Raw genomic sequence first — 14,738 nt, 5'->3', positions numbered from 1 at the left:
TGACAAAATTAACACTGGAAACAGCCTGTCGAGAACCGGACTGAAACAGAGGGGTGTATATAGACGTGCTAGAATGCATAATCTGAGTGGTATTTTCAGCAAATCACTTCAAAGACATGTTTTGGGGACCTCAGGAGACCTATATTAACTTGTTTATAGGTTATAAAGGATTATAATATGTGACCTTTAAAAGAGTGCCACCCATTTTAAGAATTCATATGGGACAGTTCAGTCAATATGTGTGAACATGCACCACTCTCTCCTTCAGCTATAAATCAAGAGAGATAACCCTCAAATGGGCCTAGATGTCAAATCTGAGTATGTAGAGCCATACAATGTCAAATCAAATTCTCACATCAATTGCTAACAGATTTGAACTATAATCTTTAACTAATTTGGTTGTAAGGGCTCACACAGAATCCGTGCCCTGTGCATTGTCTATGGAGCAGTCCCAAATTAGCGTGACGCCACAAATTAAAGGGTTCTCTCTGATATTTCTGGGTAGCTTTTTGTGTATTGTGACAAATATTGACTGAACTGTCCAGGAGCACAGGAACAACATGAAGTCTTATATTGGGTGGCATTCCCTTCGAATTTCCTTTGTAACAAGTGTACACTGCTGATGTGTGCTAGGTAAATACTCCTGCCATTGCCCTTGACCAAAGTACTGGCATTAGAACTTGAGTTGGTCCCCGGGTGCCGGGCTATTGACGCCCACTGCTGCTAAGTAGTTAGGATAGCTTAAATGCAGAGGACAAATTCCTGCTATAGAGATGTACTTGGCACATAAAGAGATTCTTATTCTATTTCTAGAACATAAACATTAATTCAATCTTTATTTATACTAGTAGTTAAACTCATTTACAGTGTCATCAAAATATTATATTCACAAGTCATAGTGGATTAATAAATACAGAAACACCAGACAATCTGAACAATTAAGAGCATATTTTAAAAACTTTTTATATTTTTACTATTTAACTATTTAACTATTTAAAAACAATTGCATATTGGGGTGACCTGATTGGTCATCAAGATTCTAAACAATCTAGTTTCAGAGTTTCCTTCAGGGTATTCCATACGGTAGGGGCAGAGAAGCCAAAAGAAAATCTACCAAGTTCAGTACAAACTCTAGTCGCTTAAGTGTAAAGACACGGATCAAGTGGTCCATTCCAATAAAGAAGTAATATAATTTGGACGGCTGTGGGAAAAAGTCCTACAACGTTTTCTTGATTACAAAAATGTTATGAATGTTAGGAACTTGTAAAAATATACCGTAGCCCGTGAGAGTGTTTCCAGAGAGTCTGTTGGGTAACTCTTCTCCTCGTAACTCAGCAAAAGAGTTTTGATCCTTTGCTCTTTGCTTTGTTGTGGAGAAATCGATGCTGTGTACTCGTGTGCTCTCGACTCCCCCGCACATACCATGCAACACTTTTGGGTTTATGTAAGCCAGAATGGACAGAAATACACGTTGACGGTCCATACTGGAGATTCTAAATCAAGGTAGTGGTAGATGACAGCTTGTGTTGATGCTACATACGGTATTGAGACACACATGTTTATTTATTTGTTTGGTATGCTTTAAATCATTACATGCTGCACGTATTGTAGACCATATGGTGACCAGTCTCTCTTGGTTGTAACGGCTTTTTCCGCCTTTGCTAAGCTAAAGAAACAGGCTTCGGGTGGACAACCTATCGTAGGGTAAAAAGTAGTTTTTGGTAAAACTGTGTAGACCTAAAGGTTGTACAGATATAGCTGTATATACGTACAAAATCATGCCAGATGTATGGTGTCCCCCCTTACACTAACCAAGCTCCTGACCTGATGGTCTAGAGACTCTAGACTCTTCCGTGTGTTGTGTTGTCTGGTGTTGTGCTGTATTTATGTATTTATTGCTGGGAAGGGGGACTAAATGTATCCATGTTCCTGTTTAATGTATATCTAGAGCTTCAACCACTCTGTACCGAATATGAATACCACCAACCTGGTTGTGTGGCAATACAAGTATCTTGTTGTTGTCATGTCTTGTTGTTGAGTGTTTTGTTGTTTTCATAATTTGACGTTTTGGCCTTTGGTTATAGCCCCACCACCGGGCTGATTGGTGTGATATTCATTGTCATACACTGGGTTAAATTGCATGTCTCTATCATGTCATGACAAATAAGATAAGATAAGATATTCCTTTATTGATCCCCTTGGGGAAATTCGGGCATGAATGAATGAAAACTTTATTTAACAGATTGCAGAATGGGTACAATACAGTACAGCTCAATACATACAATTGTTAAGGGGATGCAGACCAGAGAAAGACGTTTGTCTTGTTTACATCAGGGTCCCCCATTTTCAATTCATAGTGACATTTATGACATACACAACATACATGACATCATGACATTTATGGCATAGGGACATACATGACATACAGGTATATAGTACTGTTACATTTGTGACATATATGATATGCAAATATACAGTACTGTTACCCATAGATCCTGACAGAGTATATACATATGATGGGGAGGAGACTGTACATTAGGAGGGGGTGGGTGTGTGGGAGAGAAATATACATACAGTGGGGAGAGAATATATACATACGGTGGGGAGGAGACTGTACATTAGAAGGGGGTGGGTGGAGGGCGGTTAGGTGGCGTAGCGGAGATTGCGTTCGTCACCAACCCCGGAGCTGTGAGCTGGATTCGCCTGTTCGAACAGGCGAATCCAGCTCACAGCTCCGGGGTTGTCACCAGCTTGGCTGGCCGTTCACACTAATACAATTGGCAGTATTAGAGGGTGGGAGAAGCTGGCGGGGTGGGTCCGGGTCGTTGTAAACAGCGACTCCTACAGTTCGGTCGGGGCGCCTGCTAAGCGCGGATGGGACCTGAGTGGGATAGTGTGATCCTTCCACACGCTACGCCCTCTCGGAGAATATCCGCGCTGCCAGGTGAAAAGAAGCGGTTGATTGGCTGGACGTGTGTCGGAGGAAGCACGTGATAGCCTCCACTCTCCCAGATGATCTGACTGTGGGGGGTAAGTGCGCAGCGACCAGGAAGGGGATTGGGAATTGGCATAACGACTAACATTGGGATGGGAGAAAATCGGAGGAAAATGGAGGGGGAAAAAGATAAAAAAAAAAAAAAAAAAAAGGGGGTGGGTGGGAGGGAGAGAAATATACATACGGTGGGGAGAGAATATATACATATGGTGGGGAGGAGACTGTCTATTAGGAGGGGGTGGGGGGGTTTGGACATTTACGGTGGCCAGTTTCGAATTGCAGCCTCCCGTAGGTGCTCTTTTAGAGCGGTTTTAAATGTGGGTAGGGATTCACATTCCTTTACAGCTTTGGGTAGGGCGTTCCACATTGATGTGGCATAATTGCGAAACGTGTTTAGTCCCTTGTTTGAGCCGAATCTGGGTTTAACATGATTTGTTGAGCTTCCTCCATGATTTGTGTTGTGGTCGTGGTATTCACTGACCTTTGGGAAGTATTTTGACATGTACATGGGTACCTTAGTCGTATAGTCTATCTTGTAGACCAGGCCCATTGCAAGTTGCTGTACTCTGTCGTCTACTCTAAGCCATCCTAGGTAGTCAAAGTGGGCAGGGGTGAGGTGGGTTCTAGGAGTAAGGTCAAGTAGTAGTCTGACCAGTTTGTTTTGTTATAAGAACAGATTTTGTTCTTAACTAGCATTTCCTCTTACTTTGTTCTTACCTGGGATTCAGCAAAGTTTTCTTATTGTTGCTTTTTTCTCAGGCAAGAACAAATTATAAGAGTGGTCGAGAGCACTCTTACCGAAATAAGAAATTCTTACCCAGATGAGAAACATTTAAAAAAGCCTACCATTCATAATAATAATAATACATACGATTTATATAGCGCTTTTCCTAATTCTCAAAGACACTTTACAAAACAAACAATATAATACAATACAGTTTTAGTAGATAAAATAAAAAAACATATATAAAATGGTGAGAGAGGAAGGAGTTCATGGGTTGAAAGCAAACCATTGGTCAATTGCCCCCAAATATAGTACCCCCAAATACGACTTTATAAACCCATGCAGAACTTTTCAATAATAATAATAATTATTATAACTTATTGCGTGCGTTCTGCTTCTGAAATGGATTATATATTGCTGTTAGAACAGTTAGATGCTGGCTGCCCAGGCCGTACGCATATAACGCATATTTACAACCTCCCCTCTCCTCTCTTCTCTGTATAGATGAAGGTCTATCTGTATGTCATGTATGTAATATATGTTATGATGAATTGAAAATGGGGGACCCTGATGTAAACAAGACGAAAGTCTTTCTCTGGTCTGCAAGTCATGAGTGTGTGTGTGTCATTTTGAGATCGCAAAGCGCTTCCTGTTGACATATTGAGCTGTTTTACACCCGCCTCATTCGCCTTATAGGGAGATGGTGGGCGTGTCTGTATGCAAATTAATTTAGCGCGAACACGCTTTTGAGTTTAAGAATGAGTGGGATTCATCATGCAAATCTCCTGGGTATGCACAGATTTCGACGTTAAGAACGGCTTGATGAATGTGGCGGTGGCTTTTCTTATTGTTCTCTTAACAGACAGGTAAGCAAGAATATAAGAAAAATAATAAGAGAGTATTGTTGAATGAGGCCCATTGCCTCTATTCTGAAGCTTAGCATTGTATTTTATTCTTATTACTTTTTTATCATGTCTACTCTATTTTATTTTATTATCTATTCTATTTTATTATTTGTATTTGGCACAATCAAGGCGGGCATGGCCACCTACATTTCACTGCATGTATGTATGTGACAAATAAAACTCTTGAATCTTGAATCTGAATCATGGGGGAGGGGAGGTACAGGTATGGACAGGGTAATGGAAGAAAGACATGCATATAGGCAATAAAATCGGAATACGAGAAAATATGAGAGGAATAAACGGTATACACAAGGTGCAAGTGAGGGTCTGTACCAGGGGCGGATTTAGGATTGTAGGAGATCCGGGGCTTAGCCCAGATGGGCCCCCCCCTTTTTTTTTTTTTTTTTTTCTTAAATTTTTTATAATTTTTTTTGGCAGGCAAGGGGTGGTTTGGAGGGGGTCAGACACGACCCCCTCCACGACAGAATTATTTTGAATTTAATGAACCTGTACGTGCAATTTCCTGCAATATAGAGCCTTCAATCTTGACCAATAAAGCTGCTCTTTTCACTATAAAACTCAGTTAACCATAACGTAGTTATGGTTAGATTTATATATTGGGGGGGGATATATCATATTTTTCATATAATCAGAAAGTGGTGGAGCAAGATCATACCTTTGCTCCCCCAAGTTCAATAGTGGGAGAGCAGAGATGCTCCGAATGCTCTTATGGCCAGGCGTCTATGATTCACTGATACAAAGTAAAATAGTGCAGTGCAATAAAATTGTTAGTAAAATAGAATAAAATAATGCAATAGTGCATTGCAATAAAATAGTTATCATCGTATTTTTTCGGGAGGCCGGTAAGGAGTGCATTACAGTAGTCGAGTTGGCTTGAGATAAAGGCATGGATCTGGTTTTCAGCGTCCTTTTGATTTATAAATGGCCGTACTTTAGCTATGTTTCTAAGGTGGAAGAATTCAGTTTTTGTCAACTTGTTGATTGTGATTTAAAGCTTAGGTCTGAGTCTACCATAACACCAAGACTTAACTCACTCAAATACAGTTAGCAGCTGGATAGACCACAGATGGAAATTAGCTTCTGCTAAATCTGGTGCAAACATATTTTCATGTAACAATGATGAATTGAAAAAAAAAAAAAAAAAAGAAAAAAAAAATTAATTATTTTTTAAATAGATTCGGGGCTTTTCAGAATACATCCGGGGCTTGAGCCCAGGTAGCCACCCCCTAGCTCCGCCCCTGGTCTGTACCCTCACTGGCATGATATACGTAATACATTGTAGTCTATGCAGGTTTTGGTGGTCAGACATTCCTAATACTGTAGTTCTTGAGTTCTGCAGTCTTTAGCTCTCCAGCTGCTGGCGTGAAGGAGTGGCTAGCTCCTCATAGAGGGGTTCTCCAGGATAGCGGCCAGCTTCCTTCTCATCCTCCTCTCTGCCACCACCTCTAGTCTGACCAGCTCAACTCCCACCACGGAGCTAATAGCCTTCCTCACCAGCTTGTTCAGTTTGTTGGTGTCCCTTGAGTTGAATGAATGAATGATTTTCTTCTTTCGGTCTTCTTTTACAAAGCAATGTACAGTAGTAGAACATTTATAAAAGAAAGAAAATTACCGAAAAGGTGTAGGCTGAAGCCGAGGCTTATAATTGCCTACCCTTTTTACATTACATTATTTACAAAAAAACAAACAAAAAAACATAATTCAGTACATCATTTTGCAAAAACAAAAGGTTACAAAAGTTTCATAGTTTTATATACAAAACGTATACACATTTATTTATTTGTTTTTATATATATTTCTTTTGTCACGATTTTAATAGTTATGTTATAATAAAATATAATTAGGATAATAAGGTTTTATATTATGTATCACCTTATATTTTAATTAAAAAAAAAGTTTTGATCCACTTTTTCTCCCATCCCAATTTCGCCTTGCCAATTCTCCCGTCAATTCTCCCCTCCCCTGTCTTGAACGTTGCTAGACTATGCCTCCCACTGGTCGGCTGCAGTGAGGACCAAGCCTTGCATCACGTGTCCCCTCCGGTACACGAGGAGGCAGCTGTCGCATCTTTTCACCTGAACAGTGCGATCTCTCAGTGGCGAGGAGTAACGCGTGGGAGGCTCACGCTGCCCCCGATACTTCCTGATTCTGCTGTAGGCGCACCAACCGACCTGTAGGAGTCGATGTCCACAACGTCCAATCCCCACCCACCGGCTTTCCCACCCTCTAACACTGCCAATTGTGTTAGTATGACGACCGGCCAAGCCGGTAGCAACACCGAGAGCTGTGCTCGATACCAGCATATCCTGCGTTAGTGGCGAGCGCCTTGCCCACTGCGCCACTCAGTCGCCTATATTTTAATAATTTCTTAAATGTATGTATCGAACTACACATTTTTACTTATTTGTCACAGTTATTCCATAGTTTTACCCCTTTAACAGATATACATCGACTTTTTATATTTGTCCTTGCCTTTGCGATATTGAAGACACAAGTTCCCCTAAGTTTATACCGGCTCTCTCTAATTTGGAACAACTCCTGAATGCAACTTGGAAGTAAGTTGAGTAAGCTCCCCCAGCATACAACGGCAAAAAAGAGGACACTGGCTACTACAGACTGGTAAAACGACTGCAGCAGTCTATTGCACACATTGAAGGACCTGAGTCTTCTCAGGAAGATACTCCAGTCCTTCTACTCAGGAGCTGTAGAGAGCATCCTGACCGGAAACATCACTGCCTGGTATGGAAACAGCACGGCACAGGACAAGAATTCCCTACAGAGAGTGGTGCGCTCAGCCGAGCGTACCACGGGTATTGCACTACCTCCCCTGCAGGTTCTATACAACAAGAGGTGCAAATCCAGAGCCTGCAGAATAATGAAAGACCCCCACCACCCCAATAACAGCCTGTTTCAGCTGCTGAGGTCAGGCAGACGCCTGCGAACCCCAGCTACTAGGACAGAGAGGCTTAGCTTCTTCCCCCAGGCCATCAGAGTCCTGAACAATGAACATTGAGTACCACAGAACACTGAACTATCCACACATAAGCACACATGAGCACACACACGACACGCACGCTGTGCACGCTCGCACACTAGCAGCCACTTTAAGACTTCAACATGAGCGGGCACACACTCATGCGCACACACTCACACTTATTGCCAAAAGGAAAAGCCACTTTAAATCAGTATTAGCAACAGTAATTATGTCCTATATGCTCTGTAAATAACTATGTACAGATACCGATTTTGATGTCACACCATGTTACCTGTTACCTGTTATTGCACAATTTTTTTTTATTTTTTTTTATTGGATTCTATTATATGTTGTACCCACTGTATTGCACATCGTTGCGGGCAAGACCACCCGCATTTCATTGTATACTCGTATGCCGTGACAAATAAAACTCTTGACTTGACTTGACTTGAAGAACAGCCTGCTCTGTCCCTTCCTAGAGAAGGCCTCTGTGTTGTCCGACCAGTCTAATTTGTTGTTCAGGTGTACTTCAACAAACTTGTATGTCTCCACCATCTCCACCTCATCCCCTCGGATGGTGATGGGAGTTGGGGGGGGGGGGGGGGGCTCTTCTTGCCTCTCCGGTAGTCCATCACCAGCTCCAGGGGCGTCATTTTGGTATGGCAAGGTATGGCACTCGCCATACCTTGGCACATTATTTTTTTTTTTTTTTTTTTTTTTACAATTTTTTATGTTGATTTAGAATTCGAATGTCAACATTATGAACGAGGCTTCGAACTATTCGGTACAGCCCTAGCATGTTTTGATATTGTCAATTATCTCACTTTTACTAGGTGACTTTTACTGTGACTAACTGAAATATGAAAAAGAAAAAAAAGGGAAAATGGACATACAGAAGTTTTTTAATCAGAGGGCAGCAGAGACAAGTGATACAGGGACACAGGTAAGGTCTTACAATGGCTTAGTGATTATAACAGTGCAGTTCAGCATTCAGTAACCCATACTTTTTGTGAATGTGTTTTTGATACTATATTCTGTTGAACACACACCTCAAAACCGTACCTAAGGAAAATTGGCTCAATTGCAAGAAAAATAATAGACAGTTATGATATTACAATAATTACATTCTGCATAATTTGTATGTAAAATATTGTGGTTGACACATTTCTATATTAAAAATGCTTGTGTAGTCCTGTGTCATACGGTACCTAAATGTCATACAAGTGAATTGTATAGAAACAACTCACCAAAAGTGACTATTGCACAACTGATTTGACAAAAAAAATCCACCTTCACCCCCCCCCACCCTCCCTCCTCGCCATACCTTGGCTTTTACTGGAATGAGGCCACTGACCAGCTCCTTCGTCTCGCTGATGTTGAGTTGGAGGTGGTTGCTCTCGCTCCACCCTACAAAGCAAATACAGGTTTTTTTGTGCTTTTTGGGGGGATGAACCGACGGTAAAGAAAATTAAACTAAAAGGACATCAAAACATTTGTAAATGCAGCACATGCTCATTAAAGTGGTATAGATTTAGAGAGTAGATCAAACTATAGCAGGGTGTCCAAACCTTTTCTTTGGGGGGGTCACATACAGAAAAATATAAGGAATCACGGGCCACATAGTATTAAAGCAGATGTGTTCTACCCAGTTCTACAGTATAGTTACTATAGTCACGTTCTGCTTACAGTTGGTAGTTGAACAGTGATCCATACATAATATTATTCATATATCTTCATACTTGCAATTGATAAAAGTGACTTATAGTTACAGGTAGCCTGGATTAAATGTAGTGTTCTCTCCTAATGAAGTTAGAGAATTCCTGAGGGGATGACTTTATATTAGAGACATATTAAAGTATTTGGCAAACCACTCCACCCTGTAATGCTAGAACAATTACTTTTTAATTAAAAGGTCTAATTAAAGAGACAGACACGTTTTGTTAACCAAGCAGGCCAGACCTCCCGTACACAGAGGTCACTCACTCACATTCACACATTCAAGCTCCAGCAGCTAGCTGGGTGTCCACCACTCCGCTAAGTGGGAGGTGACTTGGATAAGCAATATTACAAATGTATTCCACAATCGTTTGATACAATAGGTTTGGTAGTCCCAAAGTTTCCTGACATACTGTTTCACTTCATTATTTGGTCTGGCTGATTCCAGATGTTATCCTGATCTACAGGACAGACCTGATGGGTATAAGCAGAGTTAAGGTCGCTTTCACATATAGTTTTGGTGGACTCGGTGCGGTTCTGGGGGTGAAGTTGCAACATTGTTGCATTCTTCATTTGGTTCGCCTGCGTTCACATAGAGAAATCTGTCAGCGGACCGAGACCTTCTGAACAATGTCACGCGGTCGAAAAGGGCGCTTGTCTATTGGACAGTGGAAATGTGTGTGTGGTTTGCGATCCCGTGTGTGCGCGCGCGCGTGTGTGTGTCTGTGTGTGTACTGCGGAGCCCTGCAGATCAGCGGAGCCGAGTTTTGACATGGCATTGATCCATTGTTCTATTGAAGCACATTACCACCATCCTCTCGCTAAACAACTTGTAGACCACAGTGTTTTTATGAGTGCCCACAAGTAGCTGTTTTAATAATATAATAAGCCGCGCGCCTCGGTAATAATAATAAGCTGCGTTTTTTCTTCCTTCTTCCCAAGATGCACAGACATATATAGATAGATAGATAGAGAGATTAGATGCAGTGTGCTTGTTTTGCAGTGAGTGCTGCAAGCAGTGGTAATAATAATCACTTCCTATATTTGGTTCGCGTTTGGTCCGCTGAAGCCGAACCGAGACCTACGTTTTCAGGCGGACTAGAGTTCGCCTGCTTGGTCCGCGGACCGAGTTCGACGCGCATTCACACAGACCCGAAAAACCGGACTATCGAATTCTGGTCCGAAAGTCCGGACCAAACAGCCCCTGTGTGAAAGCGACACACTAGACACTGCCTAGTAACAGATGCTGATGCAGAAAATGTTTCCCCACGTCTTTAAGTTACTCAGTTTAATCTGGCGAAGCTGAATGTGAACATGAATGTTTTCTAAATGAAACAAAACTAATATGGCATCTAGTATTGTATGATGGCTTCCAGGGCTTGATGACAGCAGCCTATCATCACCCCCCCCCCCCTATAAGTGTTAACCGCTAGCTGTCATATTTATTCATCATGAAGAACGTGTTAATTACAGAAGGGTTTGTGGACCGACGGCTGTCTTGGAGACAGTTTAATATTAGGGTTGTTCTCAAAGGCGATGTAACTTTATCAAAGATTCTTTATCAATTTAAAAGTATTGTTTTTTTTTCACAGGGCACAGTTGTTTCTGATGCATTTCTAAGTTCCAGGTTATATAACAGTATTGTTCAAATTATAGTGATATTCTTAATAATTAGTGACAAATTAACAATGAGTGCTACAGTACATAAATAGGTCAATTAAGTCAGTGTTCCTCTTTCCTTTGTGTTTTCTATTGTTGTAGCAGAGTAGCGTCATAGCGTAACACGTCAGACCCATGGAACATACAGTATACAAACCATGTAGCTCTCCAGCTAGCTTCCATACTTTCCATGGGTCTGACATGGTAGTAGCAGAATAGCTCTGCCTGAAGCCTCCAGTCATAAGCTTAATATCTCCTTTGGCCCGAGGGGGGATTCTCCTTTGGCTGACTGGTGAATGTTTGCTTTCTCATGGGGGACCCAGGTGGTTTACAATTCCTCTGATCTTTTCCTTTCAGGGATCACCACTGTGCTGACCATGACCACTATCAACACCCATCTGAGAGAGACGCTGCCCAAGATCCCCTACGTCAAGGCCATAGACATGTACCTGATGGGCTGCTTCGTCTTCGTGTTCTTGGCCCTGCTGGAGTACGCGTTCGTCAACTACATATTCTTCGGGAGAGGCCCTCAGATGCAGAAGAGGCTGGCTGAGAAGATAGAGAAGGCGAATAACGATCGGGATAAATTTGATGATCCTAGGGTAAGAATGATGCCCTCAGACACATACATGTATTGGGAAATCATAATGGACAGATCATTTCATTAGCCTAGCCTAACTATGGGTGCTACAAACACTGACCACGTCACATCTTCAAAATGTAGCTTGTTTTACCTAAAGGAATCTTAAATCTAAAAGTAGTGTAAATTAACAGATCACATAGCATCATAATGCCCTATCCTTTAGTCTTCATTCAAACAGGACTCTGAAGTAGTATTCAGATAGCTTAGTAGTTTCTTATTTTGTCTCTCTGTCAGACTTAACATCCAGGGCCAATACAGTTACATCTTTTACTTTGTCTTTAGGTAGACCAAGAATGTAAGATAACATTATTAACATTGAGATACATGTTGCCATGTATTCATGATGTTTTGAACATTAAGGTACTTGCCATGTATCCATGATGTTTAAAAAATCAAGGTACTTGCCATGTATTCATGATGTTTTGAACATTGAGGTACTTGCCATGTATTCATGATGTTTTGAACATCAAGGTACTTGCCATGAATTTATGTTTAGAACATTGAAGTACTTGCCATGTATCCATGATGTTTAAAGAATCAAGGTACTTGCCATGTATTCATGATGTTTTGAACATCGAGGAACTTGCCATGTTTTCATGATGTTTTGAACATTGAGGCACTTGCCATGTTTTCAAGATTTTTTTAACATCTAGGTACTTGCCATGAATGTATGATGTTTTGAACAGTGAGGTCTTTGTCATGTATTCATGATGTTTTGAACATCAAAGTACTTGCCATGTATTCATGATGTTTTGAACATTGAGGCACTTGCCATGTTTCCGTGTTTTGAAAATTGAGGTACGTGTCTTGTATTCATGATGTTTTGAACATTGAGGTACGTGTCTTGTATTCATGATGTTTTGAACATTGAGGTACCTGTCTTGTATTCATGATGTTTTGAACATTGAGGCACTTGCCATGTTTTCATGACGTTTTGAAAATTGAGGTACGTGTCTTGTATTCATGATGTTTTGAACATTGAGGTACGTGTCTTGTATTCATGATGTTTTGAACATTGAGGTACGTGTCTTGTATTCATGATGTTTTGAACACTGAGGCACCTGAGCCATGGCGCTCTCTGTCCCATAGCTTCCACAGCACTCAGGAGGGTTTATGGTCAGAGTTCAGTTTGTCAGAATCCCCTTTTTGTACATTGGTACAGCTGAATCTCAGATGAAGAGGTTTCTGTTTGTGTTTCTCCCGGCCTAGTCTGTTCTGGAACGAGGCAATTGCAAGTCTTCGTCTGTAAAACTGTCTAATCAGGTACATGGGCGTCGTCACTCACGAGGGGTGAGTGTCTGTCACTGCCTGTCCCATCAACGTCTGTGAACCTCTCCTGAAAATGTTGCCACTGTGCAAAGTTTTTCCCTCCCCATGGAACAAAGGGATTTGCCCTCTCGATCTCAACCAGACATGCATTCTATTGGCATTTATCCCCATCATATGAGTATATCCTCTTTTACATAGTCTGTCCTTTGATTGTTTCTCATATTTCACTCTGTTCATGCATTTGTGGTTTTCTGAATGTGCGCCTCACTTTGTGCCCTATACTGCAAATAGTCTGTGCTTCACTTCCTTGAAAAACCTGTGGTGATACCATGACCTACTGTGTGTTCCATTCAAGCACATCTCAGTGGATTCAGATCATTACCCGGATGTTAGAATTACTGCACATTGACGTTTGTGAGCTTTCAAATGATATATATGTTAGAATTTCAATATGAATTGCAACTCACATGGACATGGCTTTGTCTGCATATTTTTGTAGATGCTTAAAAATATATGAACCAATTAATGTTATGCAAGATTTTGTCTATGCATAACTTGATTTTTAGGTAGGACTTCTGTACAGCAATGACCACCTCGTTGAGGAGCCAGTCTGGAACACCTTTCTCTCTGATAGAAAATTGAAAAATGCAGTAGTTAATGTTGTGATTTGGATTTTCTTACAATACATATATATATATATATATTCATTTGATTTCATTGTATTTATTTTTTCACTATATATTGCGTAGCCCTACAGAGAATAAGAAGTATAGCTAAATTAATAAAAATGAACTGAGGAAGGTAAATCCCCTGGGAAATAACCTCTACTCATCAATATGTTTCTGTCTGCCAGTACAATAAACAGATCTGAGAAGGGGGTGGCCCGGTCTTGGAACAAGTTCCATTAGGAGCATAATCCATTTGTTTTAGTAGTACAGTGGAAATGTTACCTTGTGGTATTAATTTCATTCCCTACATTATAGAACAACAGTCAGCAATCCATTTCCAGATGTTTGTAGCAATGTTGTAAGATCGGAGGACGTTCAATCAAACCTTGCGCTGATTTGTGAGAGGTGATTTAAGTTGTGAGACAGGAAACCTATTTTTTGAAGGCCGCTCTCTGTTTACCAAGTTTATTATGTGTCAGAACGGCGGAGCAATGCCTGATGTATGTTGTATGTGTCTCTGTAATAACTCAGTGGAACCACCGGTATGGTACGCAGCCCCCAGTTTTTTAACACTCCTCTACGTCTGTTTCTGTCCACCAGGTCGACTCCCAGGGGAACATTTTGCTGACAACCTTGGAGATGCACAACGAGGTGGCAGGAAATGAGGTCACAACCAGTTTGAGCGAGTCTCGCAACTCCTCCATGTTGTTCGACCACTCGGGGGTCCAGTACAGGAAGCAGAGTGCGCCGGTGCCGCGGGACTCTGCCCGCCAGAGCCTGGACAGGAACGTGCACCTGAAGAAGTCTCGTCTGCGGAGGCGATCCTCGCAACTCAAAATCAAAATCCCAGACCTCACCGATGTGAACTCCATCGATAGATGGTCACGGATAATATTCCCCTCCGCGTTCTCTCTCTTCAACATAATCTACTGGCTTTATTATGTAAATTAATACACTGATGTTTTTTTTGCCCAGTGTTTCTCATTCTTGTTTTTGGGTGAGAAAGTACTTTTTTCGAGGGACATAACATCGAATACCTTTCTTTTCTTTTTTTTCACAGAGCGCTGACTTTCTCATGAGAACAATATGCACTCAATTGTGTGCAGTTGCATAAGCACACTAATAGATATTTATCTATGAAGTACTTATTTTACAAAGACTGAC

The 14,738-nt window shown here is 41.2% G+C and overlaps 1 protein-coding gene across 1 annotated transcript in view; it reads left to right on the top strand.

Annotated features, from left to right (window-relative positions):
* gabrb3 (gamma-aminobutyric acid type A receptor subunit beta3) overlaps positions 1-14,525 on the top strand; it is a gene marked incomplete at both ends in the record, with an annotated part of 240,291 nt that extends 225,766 nt beyond the window's left edge. The window contains 2 exons of the mRNA XM_084337931.1: positions 11,352-11,596; positions 14,175-14,525. Coding sequence (XP_084194057.1) covers positions 11,352-11,596; positions 14,175-14,525 — 596 coding nt within the window. The remainder of the gene's footprint in view (positions 1-11,351; positions 11,597-14,174) is intronic.
* Positions 14,526-14,738: the final 213 nt, after the last annotated feature.

This window comes from Notolepis coatsorum, assembly GCF_963971535.1.
Source record: "Notolepis coatsorum genome assembly, chromosome: 2".
NCBI classification, from domain to species: domain Eukaryota; kingdom Metazoa; phylum Chordata; class Actinopteri; order Aulopiformes; family Paralepididae; genus Notolepis; species Notolepis coatsorum.
Note: the sequence above shows the minus strand (reverse complement) of the source record. Positions and strands in the feature narration are given on the sequence as shown.